Raw genomic sequence first — 21,953 nt, forward strand, 5'->3', positions numbered from 1 at the left:
AAACACACGTTAAATAATGACAGTTGAAACACGTTAAATAATGACAGTTGAAACACGTTAAATAATGACAGTTGAAACACACGTTAAATAATGACAGTTGAAACACACGTTAAATAATGACAGTTGAAACACGTTAAATAATGACAGTTGAAACACGTTAAATAATGACAGTTGAAACACATGTTAAATAATGACAGTTGAAACACGTTAAATAATGACAGTTGAAACACGTTAAATAATGACAGTTGAAACACGTTAAATAATGACAGTTGAAACACGTTAAATAATGACAGTTGAAAACATGTTAAATAATGACAGTTGAAACACGTTAAATAATGACAGTTGTTAAATAATGACAGTTGAAACACATGTTAAATAATGACAGAAATAACAGTTGAAACAAATAATGACAGTTGAAACACATGTTAAATAATGACAGTTGAAACACGTTAAATAATGACAGTTGAAACACGTTAAATAATGACAGTTGAAACACGTTAAATAATGACAGTTGAAACACGTTAAATAATGACAGTTGAAACACGTTAAATAATGACAGTTGAAACACATGTTAAATAATGACAGTTGAAACACATGTTAAATAATGACAGTTGAAACACGTTAAATAATGACAGTTGAAACACGTTAAATAATGACAGTTGAAACACATGTTAAATAATGACAGTTGAAACACGTTAAATAATGACAGTTGTTAAATAATGACAGTTGAAACACGTTAAATAATGACAGTTGAAACACATGTTAAATAATGACAGTTGAAACACGTTAAATAATGACAGTTGAAACACACAGTTGAAACACATGTTAAATAAATGACAGTTGAAACACAATACATTAAATAATGACAGTTGAAACACGTTAAATAATGACAGTTGAAACACGTTAAATAATGACAGTTGAAACACGTTAAATAATGACAGTTACGTTAAATAATGACAGTTGAAACACGGTTAAATAATGTTTGAAACACGTTAAATAATGACAGTTGAAACACGTTAAATAATGACAGTTGAAACACGTTAAATAATGACAGTTGAAACACATGTTAAATAATGACAGTTGAAACACGTTAAATAATGACAGTTTGTTAAATAATGACAGTTGAAACACATGTTAAATAATGAATGACAGTTGAAAACATTAAATAATGACAGTTGAAACACGTTAAATAATGACAGTTGAAACACGTTAAATAATGACAGTTGAAACACGTTAAATAATGACAGTTGAAACACGTTAAATAATGACAGTTGAAACACACGTTAAATAATGACAGTTGAAACACGTTAAATAATGACAGTTGAAACATGTTAAATAATGACAGTTGAAACACGTTAAATAATGACAGTTGAAACACGTTAAATAATGACAGTTGAAACACGTTAAATAATGACAGTTGAAACACGTTAAATAATGACAGTTGAAACACGTTAAATAATGACAGTTGAAACACAACACGTTAAATAATGACAGTTGAAACAACACGTTAAATAATGACGGTTGAAACACGTTAAATAATGACGGTTAAATAATGACAGTTGACAGTTGAAACACGTTAAATAATGACAGTTGAAACACGTTAAATAATGACAGTTGAAACACGTTAAATAATGACAGTTGAAAACACGTTAAATAATGACAGTTGAAACACATGTTAAATAATGACAGTTGAAACACGTTAAATAATGACAGTTGAAACACGTTAAATAATGACAGTTGAAACACATGTTAAATAATGACAGTTGAAACACGTTAAATAATGAGTTAAATAATGACAGTTGAAACACGTTAAATAATGACAGTTGAAACCTTAAATAATGACAGTTGAAACACATGTTAAATAATGACAGTTGAAACACGTTAAATAATGACAGTTGAAACACGTTAAATAATGACAGTTGAAACACGTTAAATAATGACAGTTGAAACACATGTTAAATAATGACAGTTGAAACACGTTAAATAATGACAGTTGAAACACGTTAAATAATGACAGTTGAAACACATGTTAAATAATGACAGTTGAAACACGTTAAATAATGACAGTTGAAACACACATTAAATAATGACAGTTGAAACACGTTAAATAATGACAGTTGAAACACATGTTAAATAATGACAGTTGAAACACGTTAAATAATGAGTTGAAACACAATACATTAAATAATGACAGTTGAAACACAATACATTAAATAATGACAGTTGAAACACGTTAAATAATGACAGTTGAAACACGTTAAATAATGACAGTTGAAACACGTTAAATAATGACAGTTGAAACACAATACGTTAAATAATGACGGTTGAAACACGTTAAATAATGACGGTTGAAACACGTTAAATAATGACGGTTGAAACACATGTTAAATAATGACAGTTGAAACACGTTAAATAATGACAGTTGAAACACGTTAAATAATGACAGTTGAAACACGTTAAATAATGACAGTTGAAACACGTTAAATAATGACAGTTGAAACACATGTTAAATAATGACAGTTGAAACACATGTTAAATAATGACAGTTGAAACACATGTTAAATAATGACAGTTGAAACACATGTTAAATAATGACAGTTGAAACACATGTTAAATAATGACAGTTGAAACACATGTTAAATAATGACAGTTGAAACACATGTTAAATAATGACAGTTGAAACACGTTAAATAATGACAGTTGAAACACGTTAAATAATGACAGTTGAAACACGTTAAATAATGACAGTTGAAACACGTTAAATAATGACAGTTGAAACACATTAAATAATGACAGTTGAAACACATGTTAAATAATGACAGTTGAAACACGTTAAATAATGACAGTTGAAACACGTTAAATAATGACAGTTGAAACACGTTAAATAATGACAGTTGAAACACGTTAAATAATGACAGTTGAAACACAACACGTTAAATAATGACAGTTGAAACACGTTAAATAATGACAGTTGAAACACGTTAAATAATGACAGTTGAAACACGTTAAATAATGACAGTTGAAACACGTTAAATAATGACAGTTGAAACACAATACATTAAATAATGACAGTTGAAACACACGTTAAATAATGACAGTTGAAACACGTTAAATAATGACAGTTGAAACACGTTAAATAATGACAGTTGAAACACATGTTAAATAATGACAGTTGAAACACATGTTAAATAATGACAGTTGAAACACATGTTAAATAATGACAGTTGAAACACATGTTAAATAATGACAGTTGAAACACATGTTAAATAATGACAGTTGAAACACGTTAAATAATGACAGTTGAAACACGTTAAATAATGACAGTTGAAACACGTTAAATAATGACAGTTGAAACACGTTAAATAATGACAGTTGAAACACGTTAAATAATGACAGTTGAAACACGTTAAATAATGACAGTTGAAACACGTTAAATAATGACAGTTGAAACACGTTAAATAATGACAGTTGAAACACATGTTAAATAATGACAGTTGAAACACGTTAAATAATGACAGTTGAAACACATGTTAAATAATGACAGTTGAAACACGTTAAATAATGACAGTTGAAACACAATACATTAAATAATGACAGTTGAAACACAATACATTAAATAATGACAGTTGAAACACGTTAAATAATGACAGTTGAAACACGTTAAATAATGACAGTTGAAACACGTTAAATAATGACAGTTGAAACACGTTAAATAATGACAGTTGAAACACGTTAAATAATGACAGTTGAAACACGTTAAATAATGACAGTTGAAACACGTTAAATAATGACAGTTGAAACACATGTTAAATAATGACAGTTGAAACACACGTTAAATAATGACAGTTGAAAATGTATTAGAAACCAAAGAACGCTGAGCATTCAGTCCATTACAAGTACAAACTCAGTCCTTCCAAAAGGCGAGATTCCTAAGCTACAATAAAGTGGAGATATTTGACAGTACAGGAGGCGTAATGCAGAAGGCTGTTGTGGTTGAGCTGAGGAAGTGTTGATGGTCCCCATGAGAGTGACCCTGGTCATAAAGACAGACACACAACAAATCCAGAGGTCAACCATCCTCAGTACAACCCCACTGTCTTATACACACCAGTCTGTATCACAACCGGCCGTGATTGGGAGTCCCATAGGGCGGTGCACAGTGGCCCAGCGTCGTCTGGGTTTCGGTGTTGGCTGTCATTGTAAATAAGAATTTGTTCTTAACTGACTTGCCTAGTTATATAAAGGTTAAATAAAATGTGAAAATGGTTGAAACACAGCAGGGATCTGAAAAGAGTCCCTGAGTACCTGACTAAACCGACTGACTGAATGTACTAAAACAAATGTTTTTATGTTGGGTGAAAATCTCTCAGTGTCTCCAAATTATTTTGAAAACTGAAAGAGAACTTGTAGGCAATAGGCCATAGAGAAATAGCACCCCTGGTGGCACTGTGACATTACCCTTTAGTGCTGCTGTTAGCAGGGTTGCTGCTGTTAGCAGGGCTGCCCATGTCCTTTAGCTTGGCTGACCGTGTGTTCCACACCTCCAGCTCCTGAATCCTGTTCTCCAGGTTGTCAGTCACCTTGCACAGCTGCTTCACAGCCCCTACATTCTCCATGAAGATCTGCTCCTATGGGGGACAAATAGCATAGAAATGGTACAGTGTTTTGTTCTTCAAAGTAAAACTTGATTTTATTCTTTATTTTACCTTTATTTAACTTGGCAAGTCAGTTAAGAAAACATTCTTATTCACAATGAGAGCCTACCGGGAACAGTGGGTTAACTGCCTTGTTCAGGGGCACAGTGGGTTAACTGCCTTGTTCAGGGGCACAGTGGGTTAACTGCCTTGTTCAGGGGAACAGTGGGTTAACTGCCTTGTTCAGGGAACAGTGGGTTAACTGCCTTGTTCAGGGGAACAGTGGGTTAACTGCCTTGTTCAGGGGCACAGTGGGTTAACTGCCTTGTTCAGGGGAACAGTGGGTTAACTGCCTTGTTCAGGGGAACAGTGGGTTAACTGCCTTGCTCAGGGGAACAGTGGGTTAACTGCCTTGTTCAGGGGAACAGTGGGTTAACTGCCTTGTTCAGGGGAACAGTGGGTTAACTGCCTTGTTCAGGGGAACAGTGGGTTAACTGCCTTGTTCAGGGAAGAACGACAGTGGGTTTACCTTGTCAGCTCGGGGTTAACTGATCCAACACAGTGGGTTCTGCCTCAGGGGAACAGTGGGTTACCACTAGGCCTGCAGGGGAACAGTGGGTTGTTGTTCAGGGGCTACCTGCCTCTAACCAGTGGGTTAACTGCCTTGTTCAACACAGTGGGTTAACTGCCTTGTTCAGGGGCACAGTGGGTTAACTACCTGTTAACCACAGGGGCTACCTGTGGGTTAACCACTCAGGCAGTGGGTTACCTGCCTCAACCAGTGGGTTAACTGCCTTGCCTCTAACCACTCAGGAACAGTGGGTTAACCACTAGGCCTTGCCTCTAACCACTAGGCTACCTGCCTCTAACCACTAGGCTATGCCTCTAACCACTAGGCTATCCCGCCTCTAACCACTCAGGCTACCTGGGTTAACCACTAGGCTATCCCGCCTCTAACCAGTGGGTTATCCCGCCTTAACCACTAGGAACAGTGGGTTAACCACTAGGCTATCCCGGGGAACCACTGGGTTACCTGTCTCTAACCACAAGGCTACCTGCCTCTAACCACTGGGTTACCTGCCTTAACCACAGGGCCTCTAACCACTAGGCTGCCTTGCCTCTAACCACTAGTCTACCTGCCTCTAACCACTAGTCTACCTGCCTCTAACCACTAGGCTGCCCCGCCTCTAACCACTAGGCTGCCCCGCCTTAACCACTAGGCTGCCCCGCCTCTAACCACTAGGCTGCCCCGCCTCTAACCACTGGGCTGCCCCGCCTCTAACCACTAGGCTAACCCCGCCTCTAACCACTAGGCTGCCCCGCCTCTAACCAACAGGCTGCCCCGCCTCTAACCACTAGTCTACCCCGCCTCTAACCACTAGTCTACCTGCCTCTAACCACTAGGCTGCCCCGCCTCTAACCACTAGGCTGCCCCGGGTCTAACCACTAGGCTGCCCCGCCTCTAACCACTAGGCTGCCCCGCCCTAACCACTAGGCTGCCCCGCCTCTAACCACTAGGCTGCCCCGCCTCTAACCACTAGGCTGCCCCGCCTCTAACCACTAGGCTGCCCCGCCTCTAACCACTAGGCTGCCCCGCCTCTAACCACTAGGCTGCCCCGCCTCTAACCACTAGGCTGCCCCGCCTCTAACCACTAGGCTGCCCCGCCTCTAACCACTAGGCTGCCTCTAACCCGCCTCTAACCACTAGGCTGCCCCGCCTCTAACCACTAGGCTGCCCCGCCTCTAACCACTAGGCTGCCCCGCCTCTAACCACTAGGCTGCCCCGCCTCTAACCACTAGGCTGCCCCGCCTCTAACCACTAGGCTGCCCCGCCTCTAACCACTAGGCTGCCCCGCCTCTAACCACTAGGCTGCCCCGCCTCTAACCACTAGGCTGCCCCGCCTCTAACCACTAGGCTGCCCCGCCTCTAACCACTAGGCTGCCCCGCCTCTAACCACTAGGCTGCCCCGCCTCTAACCACTAGGCTGCCCCGCCTCTAACCACTAGGCTGCCCCGCCTCTAACCACTAGTCTACCTGCCTCTAACCACTAGTCTACCCCGCCTCTAACCACTAGGCTGCCCCGCCTCTAACCACTAGGCTGCCCCGCCTCTAACCACTAGGCTGCCCCGCCTCTAACCACTAGGCTGCCCCGCCTCTAACCACTAGTTTGCCCCGCCTCTAACCACTAGGCTGCCCCGCCTCTAACCACTAGGCTACCTGCCTCTAACCACTAGTCTACCTGCCTCTAACCACTAGGCTGCCCCGCCTCTAACCACTAGGCTGCCCCGCCTCTAACCACTAGGCTGCCCCGCCTCTAACCACTAGGCTGCCCCGCCTCTAACCACTAGGCTGCCCCGCCTCTAACCACTAGGCTGCCCCGCCTCTAACCACTAGGCTGCCCCGCCTCTAACCACTAGGCTACCCCGCCTCTAACCACTAGGCTACCCCGCCTCTAACCACTAGGCTACCCCGCCTCTAACCACTAGGCTACCCCGCCTCTAACCACTAGGCTACCCCGCCTCTAACCACTAGGCTACCCCGCCTCTAACCACTAGGCTACCCCGCCTCTAACCACTAGGCTACCCCGCCTCTAACCACTAGGCTACCCCGCCTCTAACCACTAGGCCACCCCGCCTCTAACCACTAGGCCACCCTGCCTCTAACCACTAGGCCACCCTGCCTCTAACCACTAGGCCACCCTGCCTCTAACCACTAGGCCACCCTGCCTCTAACCACTAGGCCACCCTGCCTCTAACCACTAGGCCACCCTGCCTCTAACCACTAGGCCACCCTGCCTCTAACCACTAGGCCACCCTGCCTCTAACCACTAGGCCACCCTGCCTCTAACCACTAGGCCACCCTGCCTCTAACCACTAGGCTACATTGCCTCTAACCACTAGGCTACCCTGCCTCTAACCACTAGGCTACCCTGCCTCTAACCACTAGGCTACCCTGCCTCTAACCACTAGGCTACCCTGTCTCTAACCACTAGGCTACCCTGCCTCTAACCACTAGGCTACCCTGCCTCTAACCACTAGGCTACCCTGTCTCTAACCACTAGGCTACCCTGCCGCCCCAAAGTGGGACCATATGTTATCAGGCCTTAAATCTCATGTGGACGGACACGTACTTTGTCCACCATGAGGAAGTTGTGGATCCTCTCTCCGTCGCTGCAGGTGATGTCCCCCACCACTTTGACAGCAGTGGGCAGCAGCTCCTTCACCTCCTGGGCTAGGACGCCCGTTTCATGTATGTGATCGATCCCCATCTCTGAGGCGAACTCAGGCTTGTAGTCATACTCCACAATCCTCATCTGAGATATTCTCTTCAACTGTTCTGTTGAATCCACCTACACAGTTGAAATATTGTCCCGTCAGGTAAGATATCATTCCCTGGGCCACTGTGGAGGCATTTTCTGTGTTCCTTCCCGTTATTTCACACCAAAACCATTCATTTGATAGCTATTATATAAGAGCATGTGCTGCTTCCTACCTCTTGTATGTTGTGTTTTGCGCGGCGGTCGGAGGGATGCATAACCTGCCCCATGATCTTAGCGTTGCCACAGACCACCAGGGCTTCATCGGGGGTGTCTGTGTTGATGCCCACCCTCCCCTGGCACACCACCGCGTCCGGAGCCTGTCCTCGTTGCCACAACACCTCACTGTCGTTCTCAAACTGGCCCGGGTTTGACGCCTGTAGTGGAGGAACACGGAAGAGTTTAGAGTTCTGGTTACGGTTGGTTCCATTTAGATCACGGTGCATTCCAGAACTAATTGTCCAATGGAAACATAGTAGGAACTACATTTGATTAAATTTGTATATATTCTTTAGTTAATCTTAAATTTTAGCAAGGAGTCCCATGCTTTAGTATGCTTTAGTACTTAGTGCTTGAGTCTCATGCTTTTAAATACTTTAGTACAGGGTTCCCCAACTGGTGTCATCCGCGCCAAATTTGGCCCCGGGGTGGTCTCATTTGGCCCCCAAGTTTTCAGAGAGAAAAAAAAGAATACATCTGCTCAGCAGTTGATGATCCCTGCTTTAGTACTTCTGGTTCAGTACTGACCCTGACTACGATCCTCTCTGACATGAACGCTATCAGCAGGTAACTCTCTTCCCTCACTGTGGCGTACAGACCCACCACCATCAGGAAGTACCTGGTCATAACACAAGGACACATGGAACGACATGTTGAAACTGCTTTCAATGCCGATATTAGTAACACGGCAGTAACATGGCAAATGGCAATAACACGGCAGTGACACGGCAGTGACAGTGACACGGCAGTGACACGGCAGTGACACGGCAGTAACACGGCAGTAACACGGCAGTGACACGGCAGTGACACGGCAGTGACACGGCAGTAACACGGCAGTAACACGGCAGTAACACGGCAGTAACACGGCAGTAACACGGCAGTAACACGGCAGTAACACGGCAGTAACACGGCAGTAACCAACCTCTGGTCAGGGTTGGGTTTACCCTTCTTCCTCATGTTGTTGGCAGTGGTCTCACTGAAGTGCAGTCTTCCCAGAGTAACTCTAGTGATCTTGTCCCCTGGTAGACTCACTCTGAGGGACGAGATGTTATTCAGAAATTTAGGCCCGAGATTCGATCCAAATCGCCCCTTTTTTGGCTATGCACCGTATACCTTTTAAATCACAATTGTGTCATTGTTCAGATATGACAGATTACACTCCCAACGTTGAACACGGCAGTCCACAGTACAGAGTATAGTGACATGGAGGACGGGACACTCACTTGACTGGCAGGAATGGTTTCTTGCTGCGATCCGGCTGGGACTGCTCTATGGTGACTTTGTGAGTCTGTGCCTCAAGCTGCAGAGAACAAACGGTCAAAGTATAGATAACTAGCAGGGTTGGGGAGAACAAACGGTCAAAGTATAGATAACTAGCAGGGTTGGGGAGAACAAACGGTCAAAGTATAGATAACTAGCAGGGTTGGGGAGAACAAACGGTCAAAGTATAGATAACTAGCAGGGTTGATGAGAACAAACGGTCAAAGTATAGATAACAGGGTTGGGGAGAACAAAGGGTTAGCAGGGGAGAACAAACGGTCAAAGTATAGATAACTAGCAGGGTTGATGAGAACAAACGGTCAAAGTATAGATAACTAGCAGGGTTGATGAGAACAAACGGTCAAAGTATAGATAACTAGCAGGGTTGATAAGAACAAACGGTCAAAGTATAGATAACTAGCAGGGTTGATGAGAACAAACGGTCAAAGTATAGATAACTAGCAGGGTTGATGAGAACAAATGGTCAAAGTATAGATAACTAGCAGGGTTGGGGAGAACAAACGGTCAAAGTATAGATAAGCTGAGAACAAGGGTAACTAGCAGGGTTGATGAGAACAAACGGTCAAAGTATAGATAACTAGCAGGGTTGATGAGAACAAACGGTCAAAGTATAGATAACTAGCAGGGTTGGGGAGATAACTAGCAGGGTTGGGGAGAACAAACGGGGACATTTGAGAACAAGAGAGTAATCTACCCAACTCTGCTAACTTACATACTAACAAAAACTCTAAGTGCTTTTAATGTCCTCGGCATCATCTGAAGTAGTCTGCCGAGGTCAAACGCTGATGTTCCAGGGAAGTTCGTGTTGCATATTGGGACGGCGTTAAACGAACCTTCACGCCAAACACCTTGATGTGGAAGCTCTCTATCGGCGCAGGGCCGTTGGGTGTTTTGACGTACAGGGGGTCTCCGGCCATCCCTACGTGAACTGTGACCTGAAAGTGGTTCTTTTTCTGACACACAAAGGACTCATCAGCTGTGGAGTAGTTGAAACCTTTATCGGTGTCCACATGGTAAGCGGGGGAAGGGCTGTGGAGAGACGATAGAGCGAGCTACACTGAGTGACAAAACATTAGGAACACCAGCTCTTTCCATGACATAGACTGACCAGGTGAATCCATGACATAGACTGACCAGGTGAATCCATGACATAGACTGACCAGGTGAATCCATGACATAGACTGACCAGGTGAATCCATGACATAGACTGACCAGGTGAATCACCAGGTGAAAGACCAGATGACATAGATGACCCTTATAGACTGACCAGGTTGATGTCACCAGGTGAATTAAATCCAGGTGAATCCAGGTGTTAGAAGATATTCAAATGTTAAATCCTCTTCAATCAGTGTAGATGAAGGTGGAGGAGACGTGTTAAAGAAGGAGTTTAAAGCCTTGAGACAACGGAGACATGGATGATGTGTGTGTCAGAGGGTGGAGGGGCAAGACAAAATATTAAAGAGCCTTTGAACAGGGTAGCCCTTAACTGTGGTATATTGTCAACGTACCACAAACCTATGAGATGCCTTTTTGCTATTTTAAACTGGTTACCAACGTAATTAGAATAGTAAAAATACATGTTGTGTCATACGGTCTGAAATACCACAGCTTTCAGCCAATCAGCATTCAGGGCTCAAACCACCCAGTTTATAATTATGAATGACCAAGTACGATAAGAATAACATACAGTAGGAGTCAATTGTGTCCATTTAAGTCTATAATTGAACCAAATGGGGTTTGTTTACAATGACTCATGACTAAAACCATTTTACTGCTGGCTAACAAATGACAAAGATGTTACTGATGAGTTATGACATTGTCAGACATAGAAAGTGAAAAATATTTGCTCCCCTGCGTTTAACTTGAACAAAAACCAGTCCCTTAAAAGAATGTAGCGTTAGTTGAATAGCCTTTGAGTTTAGAGACTAAGACAGGCAGTTTAGAAGGCATGAGCCTTGGTGAAGAGTGAGGGAACGTCAAGGCAGAAGGACACTCACAGGATGTCATAGTTACTGTTGTAGAGCGGTGTCCACAGGCCAGGCTGGTAGCGATCCCAGGTGAGGAGCTGATAGGTCCCCATCCCAGAGCGGCTCTCTGTGGCCCCGTCACTGTCATAGGACGGGACGTCACCGCCTCCCCTCTCAGAGCCCCCTGTTATAGGAACAGCCACTAAATGGTTCTGTACCTCAAGGGGTTCTGTTAGTCTTCTCTTCCTACAGTCAGGTAATATAAGCCTGTGGAGGAAGAGGAGGAGGAGGAAGAGGATAACTGTTAAAACATTCATATCCCGTCAGGTACAATAAAGTAAAGTAGTTTATGTACTGTACTGTAGTTTAGTAGTTTATGTACTGTACGGTAGTTTAGTAGTTTATGTGCTGTATGGTAGTTTAGTAGTTTATGTACCCATATGTACTGTAAGGTAGTTTAGTAGTTTATGTACTGTATGGTAGTTTAGTAGTTTATGTACCCATATGTACTGTATGGTAGTTTAGTGGTTTATGTACTGTAAGGTAGTTTAGTAGTTTATGAGCTGTCCGGTAGTTTAGTAGTTTATGTACCCATATGTACTGTGCGGTAGTTTATGTACTGTAAGGTAGTTTAGTAGTTTATGTACCCATATGTACTGTAAGGTAGTTTAGTAGTTGATGTACTGTATGGTAGTTTAGTAGTTTATGTACCCATATGTACTGTATGGTAGTTTAGTAGTTTATGTACTGTACGGTAGTTCAGTAATTTATGTGCTGTACGGTAGTTTAGTAGTTTGTGCTGTACTGTAGTTTAGTAGTTTATGTGCTGTACAGTAGTTTAGTAGTTTATGTGCTGTATGGTAGTTTATGTACTGTACAGTAGTTTAGTTGTAGTTCTCACCCTGTGTGTTGACCAGCTGTGGGAGGCAGGTATGAATATCCTGGTTCTGAAGGGCATCCAGGCACAGGTAGTAGGCAGGATGAGGGCAGCCTGAGGCCTGGGGCTAGGTATGGGGCTTGGCCTGGAGGTAGTTCTGAGACCGGGGGTGCGTTGGCCCTGGGGTAGCTGTCTGCCAGGCCCTGGCGTGGAGGAGGCTGATGCTGCTGGAGAGCCTTGTGGTGGACGGGTGGTGTGGTGGCAGTGTTAGCCTGTATATAGCTCTCCCCTGGGCTCAGGTAGTGGGGGTGGTGGAGGGGGGTTGTGGGGCAGTGAGCCTGGAGATGTGCCTGCCTTGGTGTAAGAGTTAGTCAGCCCCTGGTGGTATGGCAGTCCTGGTTGTGGTGGGGGTTGTGGTGCCAGCTCTTTATATCGGCACGATGAGGCTGGAGGACGTGTTACTGTCTGGAAGACTTCCTGGTAGCCGTAGCTCACGTCTAGGTTAGGAACGGGCAAAGGCAGTCATATCATTCATTAAAATAGGAACATTTTATTATTATGATCTGGTTGTACTGTTTGTAACACTTGGCATTAAAAGAGATTCCTATCAACCGTTGTTGATAAAGTATTGCCAATAAAGGAAGAGGTTTCATTTTCACAGTGGCTCACCTGGTATTAGCGGAGGTGAACACGGTTCTGAACCAGAATCTGGTGGTGACTCTGGTAACATGCTAGGAAGACAAAGACACAGTCAGACATGGCCCTCCAAAGGCAGTCAGACATGGCCCTCAGAGTCACAGTCGGCCCTCCAAAGACACAGTCAGACACGGCCCTCCAAAGACACAGTCAGACATGGCCCTCCAAAGACACAGTCAGACATGGCCCTCCAAAAAGACACACAGTCAGACATGGCCCTCCAAAGGCACAGTCAGACATGGCCCTCACAGTCAGACATGGCCCTCCAAAGCAGTCAGACATGGCCCTCACAGCCCTCCAAAGACACAGTCAGACGGCCCTCCAAAGACACAGTCAGACATGGCCCTCCAAAGACACACACCTCCAAAGGCCCTCCAAAGACACAGTCAGACATGGCCCTCCAAAGACACAGCACACAGTCAGACATGGCCCTCCAAAGACACAGCCCTCCAAAGACACAGTCAGACATGGCCCTCCAAAGACACAGTCAGACACGGCCCCCAAAGACACAGTCAACATGGCCCTCCAAAGACACAGTCAGACATGGCCCTCCAAAGACACAGTCAGACATGGCCCTCCAAAGACACAGTCAGACATGGCCCTCCAAAGACACAGTCAGACATGGCCCTCCAAAGACACAGTCAGACATGGCCCTCCAAAGACACAGTCAGACATGGCCCCCAAAGACACAGTCAGACTGCCCTCCAAAGACACAGTCAGACATGGCCCTCCAAAGACACAGTCAGTCAGACACGGCCCTCCAAAGACACAGTCAGACATGTCCCTCCAAAGACACAGTCAGACACGGCCCTCCAAAGACACAGTCAGACATGGCCCTCCAAAGACACAGTCACAGTCAGACACGGCCCTCCAAAGACACAGTCAGACAGCCCTCAAAGACACAGTCACAGTCAGACACGGCCCTCCAAAGACACAGTCAGACATGGCCCTCCAAAGACACAGTCACAGTCAAAGACACAGTCAGACCCTCCAAAGACACAGTCAGCCCTCAAAGACACAGTCAGACATGGCCCTCCAAAGACACAGTCACAGTCAAAGACACAGTCAGACCCTCCAAAGACACAGTCAGACATGGCCCTCCAAAGACACAGTCAGACACGGCCCTCCAAAGACACAGTCAGACATGCCCTCCAAAGACACACACATGGCCCTCCAAAGACAAGGTTTCTAGAACTAGCCTTTCTCTCTGCTTACCTAACGTGTCATTGTCTTGACTAGCTAACAACAAAGCCTACAGCTGTAGCTGTTGGTGCCATGGTGGAGAGCTGCCCCACCTGCAGCAGCTACAGTGTAGGGCAGGAACAAAAGCCTGCAGAACCAGTAGGTCTCCAGGAGGAGGGTTGGACACCCCAGCTCTAGGATTGTGCCGTTGTGTTGTCAACACTTATGTGTGTCGTCCATTCCAATTAACACAGCTGCTGTGTTTATGGGTGGTAGATGGACTAAGAACATGGATGCTTACCAGGTATAAGATGGTCCTGGAAACAGATTTACCCTCAGGTACAATAAAGTAAACATGGATGCTTACAATGTTGGGTCCATGTCGTTGTTGAGGTACTGTTCCAGTGTGCTGGTGTCCACCACCGCACTCTCCAGGACCCCACTCATATCCTGGCATCCTGGAAACACACACACTTTTCATTACATTTCACAAGTGCCTCATTCTGGTTCACAGTCTCTCTCTAAATCTTGCTCCCTCTCCCAATCTTGCTCTCTTTAGCTCTAAAAATCTTGCTCTCTTTATCTGTAAAAATCTTGCTCTAAAAATCTTGCTCTCTTTATCTCTAAAAATCTTGCTCCCTCCCTTGGCAAATCTTTCTCCCTCCCTCGGCAAATCTTTCATTCCCTTTCTCCTCTCCCTAAATCTTGCTCTCTTTAGCTCAAATCTTGCTCTCTTTATCTCTAAAAATCTTGCTCTAAAAATCTTGCTGCTCTCTCGCTAAATCTTGCTCCCTCTCTCTCTCTAAATCTTGCTCCCTCTCTCGCTAAATCTTGCTCCCTCTCTCTCTCTCTAAATCTTGCTCTCTCTCTCTCTCTAGATCTTGCTCTCTCGCTCTCACCTACAGAACATGAATCTGCCAAGGTTATAGGTCACCAGGTGAAACTAACCCATCGTTAATATCAGTATGTAACCATTACAGCGTATCAGAGTGTGGTCCATCACCTACAGGCTTGCTGTAGCCTGCCCTATACATGGCTCCCTGTAATGTAGGAGACAGTAGTAATCACAGTTATCAGCCAAGACACAGCTCTCAGAGGCTCCCTGTACTGTAGGAGACACTTATCAGCCAGGACACAGCTCTCATAGAGGCTCCCTGTACTGTAGGAGATAGCAGTAATCACTGCTATCAGCCAGGACACAGCTCTCATAGAGGCTCCCTGTACTGTAGGAGATAGCAGTAATCACTGCTATCAGCCAGAAAAGAGGCAGGTCGTTAGAAGAAATGACCGCTCAGTGTGTGCTGTGGTTGATGTCCCAGTCCTGCTGTGTATCTGCGGCGGCAGGGTAGCCTAGTGGTTAGAGCATTGGACTAGTAACCGAAAGGTTGCAAGTTCAAACCCCGAGCTGACAAGTCGTTCTGCCCCTGAACAGGCAGTTAACCCACTGTTCCTAGGCAGTCATTGAAAATAAGAATTTGTTCTTAACTGACTTGCCTAGTTAAATAAAGGTAAAATAAAAAAATACTGTGTGTACACTCCCTACGTATTACATTTAGGCAGAAGCTTAGTATCTGGTCCCATATATACACCAGAAGTGAATTTGTCCAAATACTTATGACCCCTTCAAGTACATACCTAGCATACCAAATACATACTTAGCATGTACCCGAGTTAAATGCAAGGAGACATTTTACAGTCACAAACACTCACGCAACAAGCAAAGACCTGAACTTAAAAACAGTTTTCTAAGTTCTTTAAAGAATGTCCTACTAGCTTGTCCCTGAGAGTGATGTGTTTGGCCTTGGTCTAATTACTGTGTGACTGATTGTGGGACAGGTGGCCTTGAGCTGCCCATGACGTCAGAGCTCTGCTGCACCTGTGTAGATACGGGGCTGGGAAGTGTCTCTGGTCTGCTAACTTTATGACCGTATTTCAATTGTCATAAGCATCTTATCTGTCCTCGTATGCTGTCCATTTTTAGCCTACAAAACGTGAAATAACTGTCTCCTTTGAACTTTAACTCCAGATATGGAATGTGTGAGTAGGGAAGAGGACCAAGCTTTCGTAGAACTATCAACACAGAACCGGGATCTTTTATTTCAGCTCTTGTGACCAACACTTTACATTTATATTTGTTTTCAGTACACATGGTCAGTCACCGGCTTCATTAGGAAATGTGTTGATGTTGGACCCACAATAACAATCCGGACATACCCCCAACCAAAAACCCTGGATGAACGGAGATTTCCGTACAATGCAGAGAGCCCGTACTGCTGCATTCAATGTCAGCAGAACGGATCCCGATGACTCTGTGGGGCGCTGCACGGCTCGCAGGTACGAGCTCTGCAAATCTCAAACTTGAATTGATGTTCCACAACTCAGACTCACAACGCATGTGGCAAGGACCACAGACTATCACAGACTACAAAAGGCAAATCCATCTGTGTGATGCCCACCGAAGCTCCCAGCTGAGTTTAACACATTCTGTTCTTGCTTTGAGGGAGACAATAGCGAGACAATCCGGGAATACTCTCGCTCCTCCAGACAACCAGGAAGTCTCTCGCTCCTCCAGACAACCAGGAAGTCTCTCGCTGCTCCAGACAACCAGGAAGTCTCTCGCTGCTCCAGACAACCAGGAAGTCTCTCGCTGCTCCAGACAACCAGGAAGTCTCTCGCTGCTCCAGACAACCAGGAAGCTGCTCCAGACAACCAGGAAGTCTCTCGCTGCTCCAGACAACCAGGAAGTCTCTCGCTGCTCCAGACAACCAGGAAGTCTCTCGCTGCTCCAGACAACCAGGAAGTCTCTCGCTGCTCCAGACAACCAGGAAGTCTCTCGCTGCTCGCTCGCCTCCAGACAACCAGGAAGTCTCTCTCGCTGCTCCAGACAACCAGGAAGTCTCTCGCTCTCCAGACAACCAGGAAGTCTCTCGCTGCTCCAGACAACCAGGAAGTCTCTCGCTGCTCCAGACAACCAGGAAGTCTCTCGCTGCTCCAGACAACCAGGAAGTCTCTCGCTGCTCCAGACAACCAGACAGACAACCAGGAAGTCTCTCGCTGCTCCAGACAACCAGGAAGTCTCTCGCTGCTCCAGACAACCAGGAAGTCTCTCGCTGCTCCAGACAACCAGGAAGTCTCTCGCTCCTCCAGACAACCAGGTGCTTTCACTCTCTGAGGCTGATGTGAGGAAAACTCAAAAGAGTGAATACTGCCCGTCTTCAGAGTGTGAGCTGACCAGCTAGTCTTCACTGACATCTTCAACCTGCCCCTGTCCCAGGCTGTAGTCCCCACCTGCTTTAAGGAGACCACCATCGTCCCAGTGCCCAAGGAAAATAAAGTGGCATGCCCAAATGTCTATCGCCCCGTCGCGCTCACCTCAGTCCTCATGAAGTGCCCGGAGAGGCTGGTCATGGCCCACATCAAGGCCAGCATGTCAGGCCCACTGGACCCACTTACATCTGGAAAGAGGAACACCTATGTGAGAATGCTGTTCATTGACTACAGTTCAGCATTCAACACTACTGTTCCCTCCAAGTTTGTTACCAAACTCAGAGCCCTGGGTTAGGACACCAAGCTCTGCAACTGGATTCTGGATTTCCTGACGGGCAGACCACAGGCTGTGAGGATTGGCAACAATACCTTCTCCACACTGACTCAACACAGGGCCCCCCCCAGGGGTGTGTCCTCAGTCCTCTGCTGTACTTCCTGTTCATCCATGACTGTGTAGCTTTGCACCACACCAACTCCATCATCTAGTCTCCATGACGACACCACGGTTGTAGGCCTGATAACCTACCAAGAACAACGAATCAGCCTATAGGGAGGTGGTAAGCAGAGGAGGGAACATGCCCCGATCCACATCAGCGGGACTGTGGTAGAGAGAGTCACAAGTTTTAAGTTCCTCGGCATCCACACCACAGAGTACTTACCATGGACAAACAACACCACCACTCTTGTCAAAAGGGCACAACAGTGTCTCTACTTCCTAAGGCGGCTGAAGAAATTCGGCATGCTAACTAACCCGGGTCCTCTCCAAATATAACCACTGCACCATCGAGAGCATCACGGCCAAGTATGGGAATTGCTCCGTCCACGACTGCAAGGCCCTCCAGGCCGTGCTCCCACCCATCCAGGACATCTACTCTAATTAAGGTGCCACCAACCTCCTGTGATATACATTCATTCTACACACACACACATCACAACTGCTGCTACCTGACTGTTACTACACTGCTCGGTTTATACACTGCCCCTCCCATCCCCCCTTCTCCAATACACCTGGAAATATAGATCTACAAATTGTGCCTTCCTTTATTATACTTAATAAGCAACAAAAAATATATATATTCTACTGAGACATTTATTTTCAAATTCTTATTTTATATTATTTCTTATTGTTGTTGCATTGTTCCAGAAGGAACCTACAAGTAAGCATTTCATTGGACGATGCATATACGTGTTATGCGTGGTATACGACTAATAAAAACTTGAAACTTGACAGTGGACCAATTTAGCCAAACGACTATCTATTTCTCAATTGAAACCGCCTCACAACATGACCTATTAACTCATCTAACTGTAGTCACTCACAACGTGACCTATTAACTCATCTCTGTAACTGTAGTCACTCACAACATGACCTATTAACTCATCTAACTGTAGTCACTCACAACGTGACCTATTAACTCATCTAACTGTAGTCACTCACAACGTGACCTATTAACTCATCTAACTGTAGTCACTCACAACGTGACCTATTAACTCATCTAACTGTAGTAACTCACAACGTGACCTATTAACTCATCTAACTGTAGTAACTCACAACATGACCTATTAACTCATCTAACTGTAGTAACTCACAACATGACCTATTAACTCATCTAACTGTAGTAACTCATCTAACTGTAGTAACTCACAACATGACCTATTAACTCATCTAACTGTAGTAACTCACAACATTACCTATTAACTCATCTAACTGTAGTAACTCACAACGTGACCTATTAACTCATCTAACTGTAGTAACTCACAACATGACCTATTAACTCATCTAACTGTAGTAACTCACAACATGACCTATTAACTCATCTAACTGTAGTAACTCACAACATGACCTATTAACTCATCTAACTGTAGTAACTCACAACATGACCTATTAACTCATCTAACTGTAGTATCTAACTGTAGTAACTCACAACATTACCTATTAACTCATCTAACTGTAGTAACTCACAACGTGACCTATTAACTCATCTAACTGTAGTAACTCACAACATTACCTATTAACTCATCTAACTGTAGTCACTCACAACATGACCTATTAACTCATCTAACTGTAGTCACTCACAACATTACCTATTAACTCATCTAACTGTAGTAACTCACAACATGACCTATTAACTCATCTAACTGTAGTAACTCACAACATTACCTATCGACTCATCTAACTGTAGTAACTTTGGGAAGATGAATCACTCTTTGAATATATTTCTAACCTGACGGGTGATATTTACACCTCTGACGGGCGATCGTCACACGCCTGACGGGCGATCGTCACACGCCTGACGGGCGATCGTCACACGCCTGACGGGCGATCGTCACACACCTGACGGGCGATCGTCACACACCTGACGGGCGATCGTCAGGCGATCGTCACACCTGACGGGCGATCGTTACAAGTGATGGGTGATCATTAGACTGTTCTGAGAGGTTAGAGACATCGAATCAGAGCCTCTCTCTCCCCCTCTCTTTCTCCCCCTCTCTCGCTCTCTCCCCCAGAACCCCTCTCCTCCACCCCACCCTCTCTCTTCTCCCCACCCCACCCTCTCTCTTCTCCCCCTCTCCTCCACCCCACCCCTCTCTCTCTTCCCCCCTCTCCTCCCCCCCCTCCTCACCCTCCTCTCCTCCACCCCTCCTCCACCCCCTCCTCCTCCACCCCCCTCCCCTCCCCCCTCTCACTCTCATATTGATAATTCTGTCCAAACCCTGAGAGCTTTAGCCACTTCATATTTCTGTGAAAAGGCCTTTGACATTAATGTTCTGGGATCAGCTAAGACACCTCAGGAACAACACTACTTCCCTAAGGATTACGTGTTGAAAAACACACACTCATAATTCCATACACACTCACTCACGCACCAGAGGCGGCTGGTGGGAGGAGGTTTAGGAGGATGGGCTCATTGTAATGGCTGGAATGGAATTAGTGCAACGGAGTCAAACATGTGGTTTCTATGTGTTTGATGTGTTTGATACCATTCCATTTATTCCATTCCAGCCTTTACAATGAGCCCATCCTCCTAAAGTACCTCCCACCAGCTTCCTCTGACTCGCACAACCCTCTCTCTCACACACACACACACACTAGGGAATAGGGTGCTGTTTTGGGACACAACTATAGAATGTCTTACCGTCAAAGAACTGCTGCAATGCTTCATTCTCTCCCAGAACATCAACGGGCACTGGGAGTCCTCCGGGGGGCTCCATGGTGATCAGCTGCCTGAGATACACAACTCTTATTGGGGGTGAAACAGTAGGCAAGGCCTAGGCTTGAGCACTGTGTAGGCCCAAGCATGTTCATGAAGAGGTAAACACAGACTGTACAAAATGGAAGAAACCCCTTCACCAATGCCAACCTATTCTTTTTCAGGCTTGCATGGTAGGCTTTGAATGTAACTCCAGACTCTTAGAAAATTGGAGGCTCTGCTATCTGTCAGGAAAACATACTGGCCGAGCTAAAACTATTTCTGTCAGGTAAACATACTGCCCTAGGTCAAACTATTTCTGTCAGGAAAACATACTGGCCGAGCTAAAACTATTTCTGTCAGGTAAACATACTGCCCTAGGTCAAACTATTTCTGTCAGGAAAACATACTGGCCGAGCTAAAACTATTTCTGTCAGGAAAACATACTGCCCTAGGTCAAACTATTTCTGTCAGGAAAACATACTGGCCGAGCTAAAACTATTTCTGTCAGGAAAACATACTGCCCTAGGTCAAACTATTTCTGTCAGGAAAACATACTGCCCTAGGTCAAACTATTTCTGTCAGGAAAAAAACATACTGTCAGGAAAACCTAGGTCAAACTATTTCTGTCAGGAAAACATACCCCTAGGTCAAACTATTTCTGTCAGGTAAACATAGTTCCCTGAAGGTCAACCTGCCATGGAGTAAACTAACTGTCTGTATCCCCTGGTAACAGTTTCATAAAGCTGTTCTTCACCTGACATGGAGTAAACTAACTGTCTGTATCCCCAGGTAACAGTTTCATAAAGCTGTTCTTCACCTGACATGGAGTAAACTAACTGTCTGTATCCCCTGGTAACAGTTTCAAAAGCTGTTCTTCACCTGACATGGAGTAAACTAACTGTCTGTATCCCCTGGTAACAGTTTCATAAAGCTGCTCTTCACCTGACATGGAGTAAACTAATTTCTGTATCCCCAGGAAAAACAGTTTCATAAAGCTATTTCACCTGACATGGAAAACTAACTGTCTGTATCCCCTAACAGTTTCATAAAGCTATCTTCACCTGACATGGAGTAAACTAACTGGCCTAATCCCTGAAAGTAAAACCTGACATGGAGTAAAACTAACTGTAACATGAGCCCGTCTATCCCCTGGTAACAGTTTCATAAAGCTGTTCTTCATGGACAAACTGACATGGTTGGCCTAAAGTGTTTTTCTAAACTAACTGTCCGTATCCCCTGGTAACAGTTTCATAAAGCTGCTCTTCACCTGACATGGACTAAATGATGTGTAAACTGGGAAGACTAAATGATGTTCTGTA

General features: G+C 44.9%; 1 protein-coding gene across 3 annotated transcripts in view; it reads right to left on the reverse strand.

The window, feature by feature from the left end:
- Nucleotides 1-20,693, reverse strand: part of LOC112241108 (myelin regulatory factor-like protein) — a 37,709-nt gene extending 17,016 nt beyond the window's left edge. The window contains exons 1-13 of one of the 3 annotated variants that reach the window (XM_042313493.1): nt 20,578-20,693; nt 17,546-17,628; nt 14,541-14,631; nt 12,965-13,026; nt 12,320-12,792; nt 11,449-11,685; nt 10,285-10,480; nt 9,394-9,470; nt 9,093-9,203; nt 8,699-8,789; nt 8,128-8,328; nt 7,766-7,984; nt 4,459-4,628 (exon numbers count right to left, since the gene is read on the reverse strand). In XM_042313493.1, coding sequence (XP_042169427.1) covers nt 4,459-4,628; nt 7,766-7,984; nt 8,128-8,328; nt 8,699-8,789; nt 9,093-9,203; nt 9,394-9,470; nt 10,285-10,480; nt 11,449-11,531 — 1,148 coding nt within the window. In that variant the 5' untranslated portion in view covers nt 11,532-11,685; nt 12,320-12,792; nt 12,965-13,026; ... (1 more) ...; nt 17,546-17,628; nt 20,578-20,693. The other 2 variants (XM_042313492.1, XM_042313494.1) reach the window with 2 other exon arrangements.
- Between the last annotated feature and the right edge of the window lie 1,260 nt (nt 20,694-21,953).

Source organism: Oncorhynchus tshawytscha, unplaced genomic scaffold, assembly GCF_018296145.1.
Source record: "Oncorhynchus tshawytscha isolate Ot180627B unplaced genomic scaffold, Otsh_v2.0 Un_contig_15637_pilon_pilon, whole genome shotgun sequence".
Lineage (NCBI taxonomy): Eukaryota > Metazoa > Chordata > Actinopteri > Salmoniformes > Salmonidae > Oncorhynchus > Oncorhynchus tshawytscha.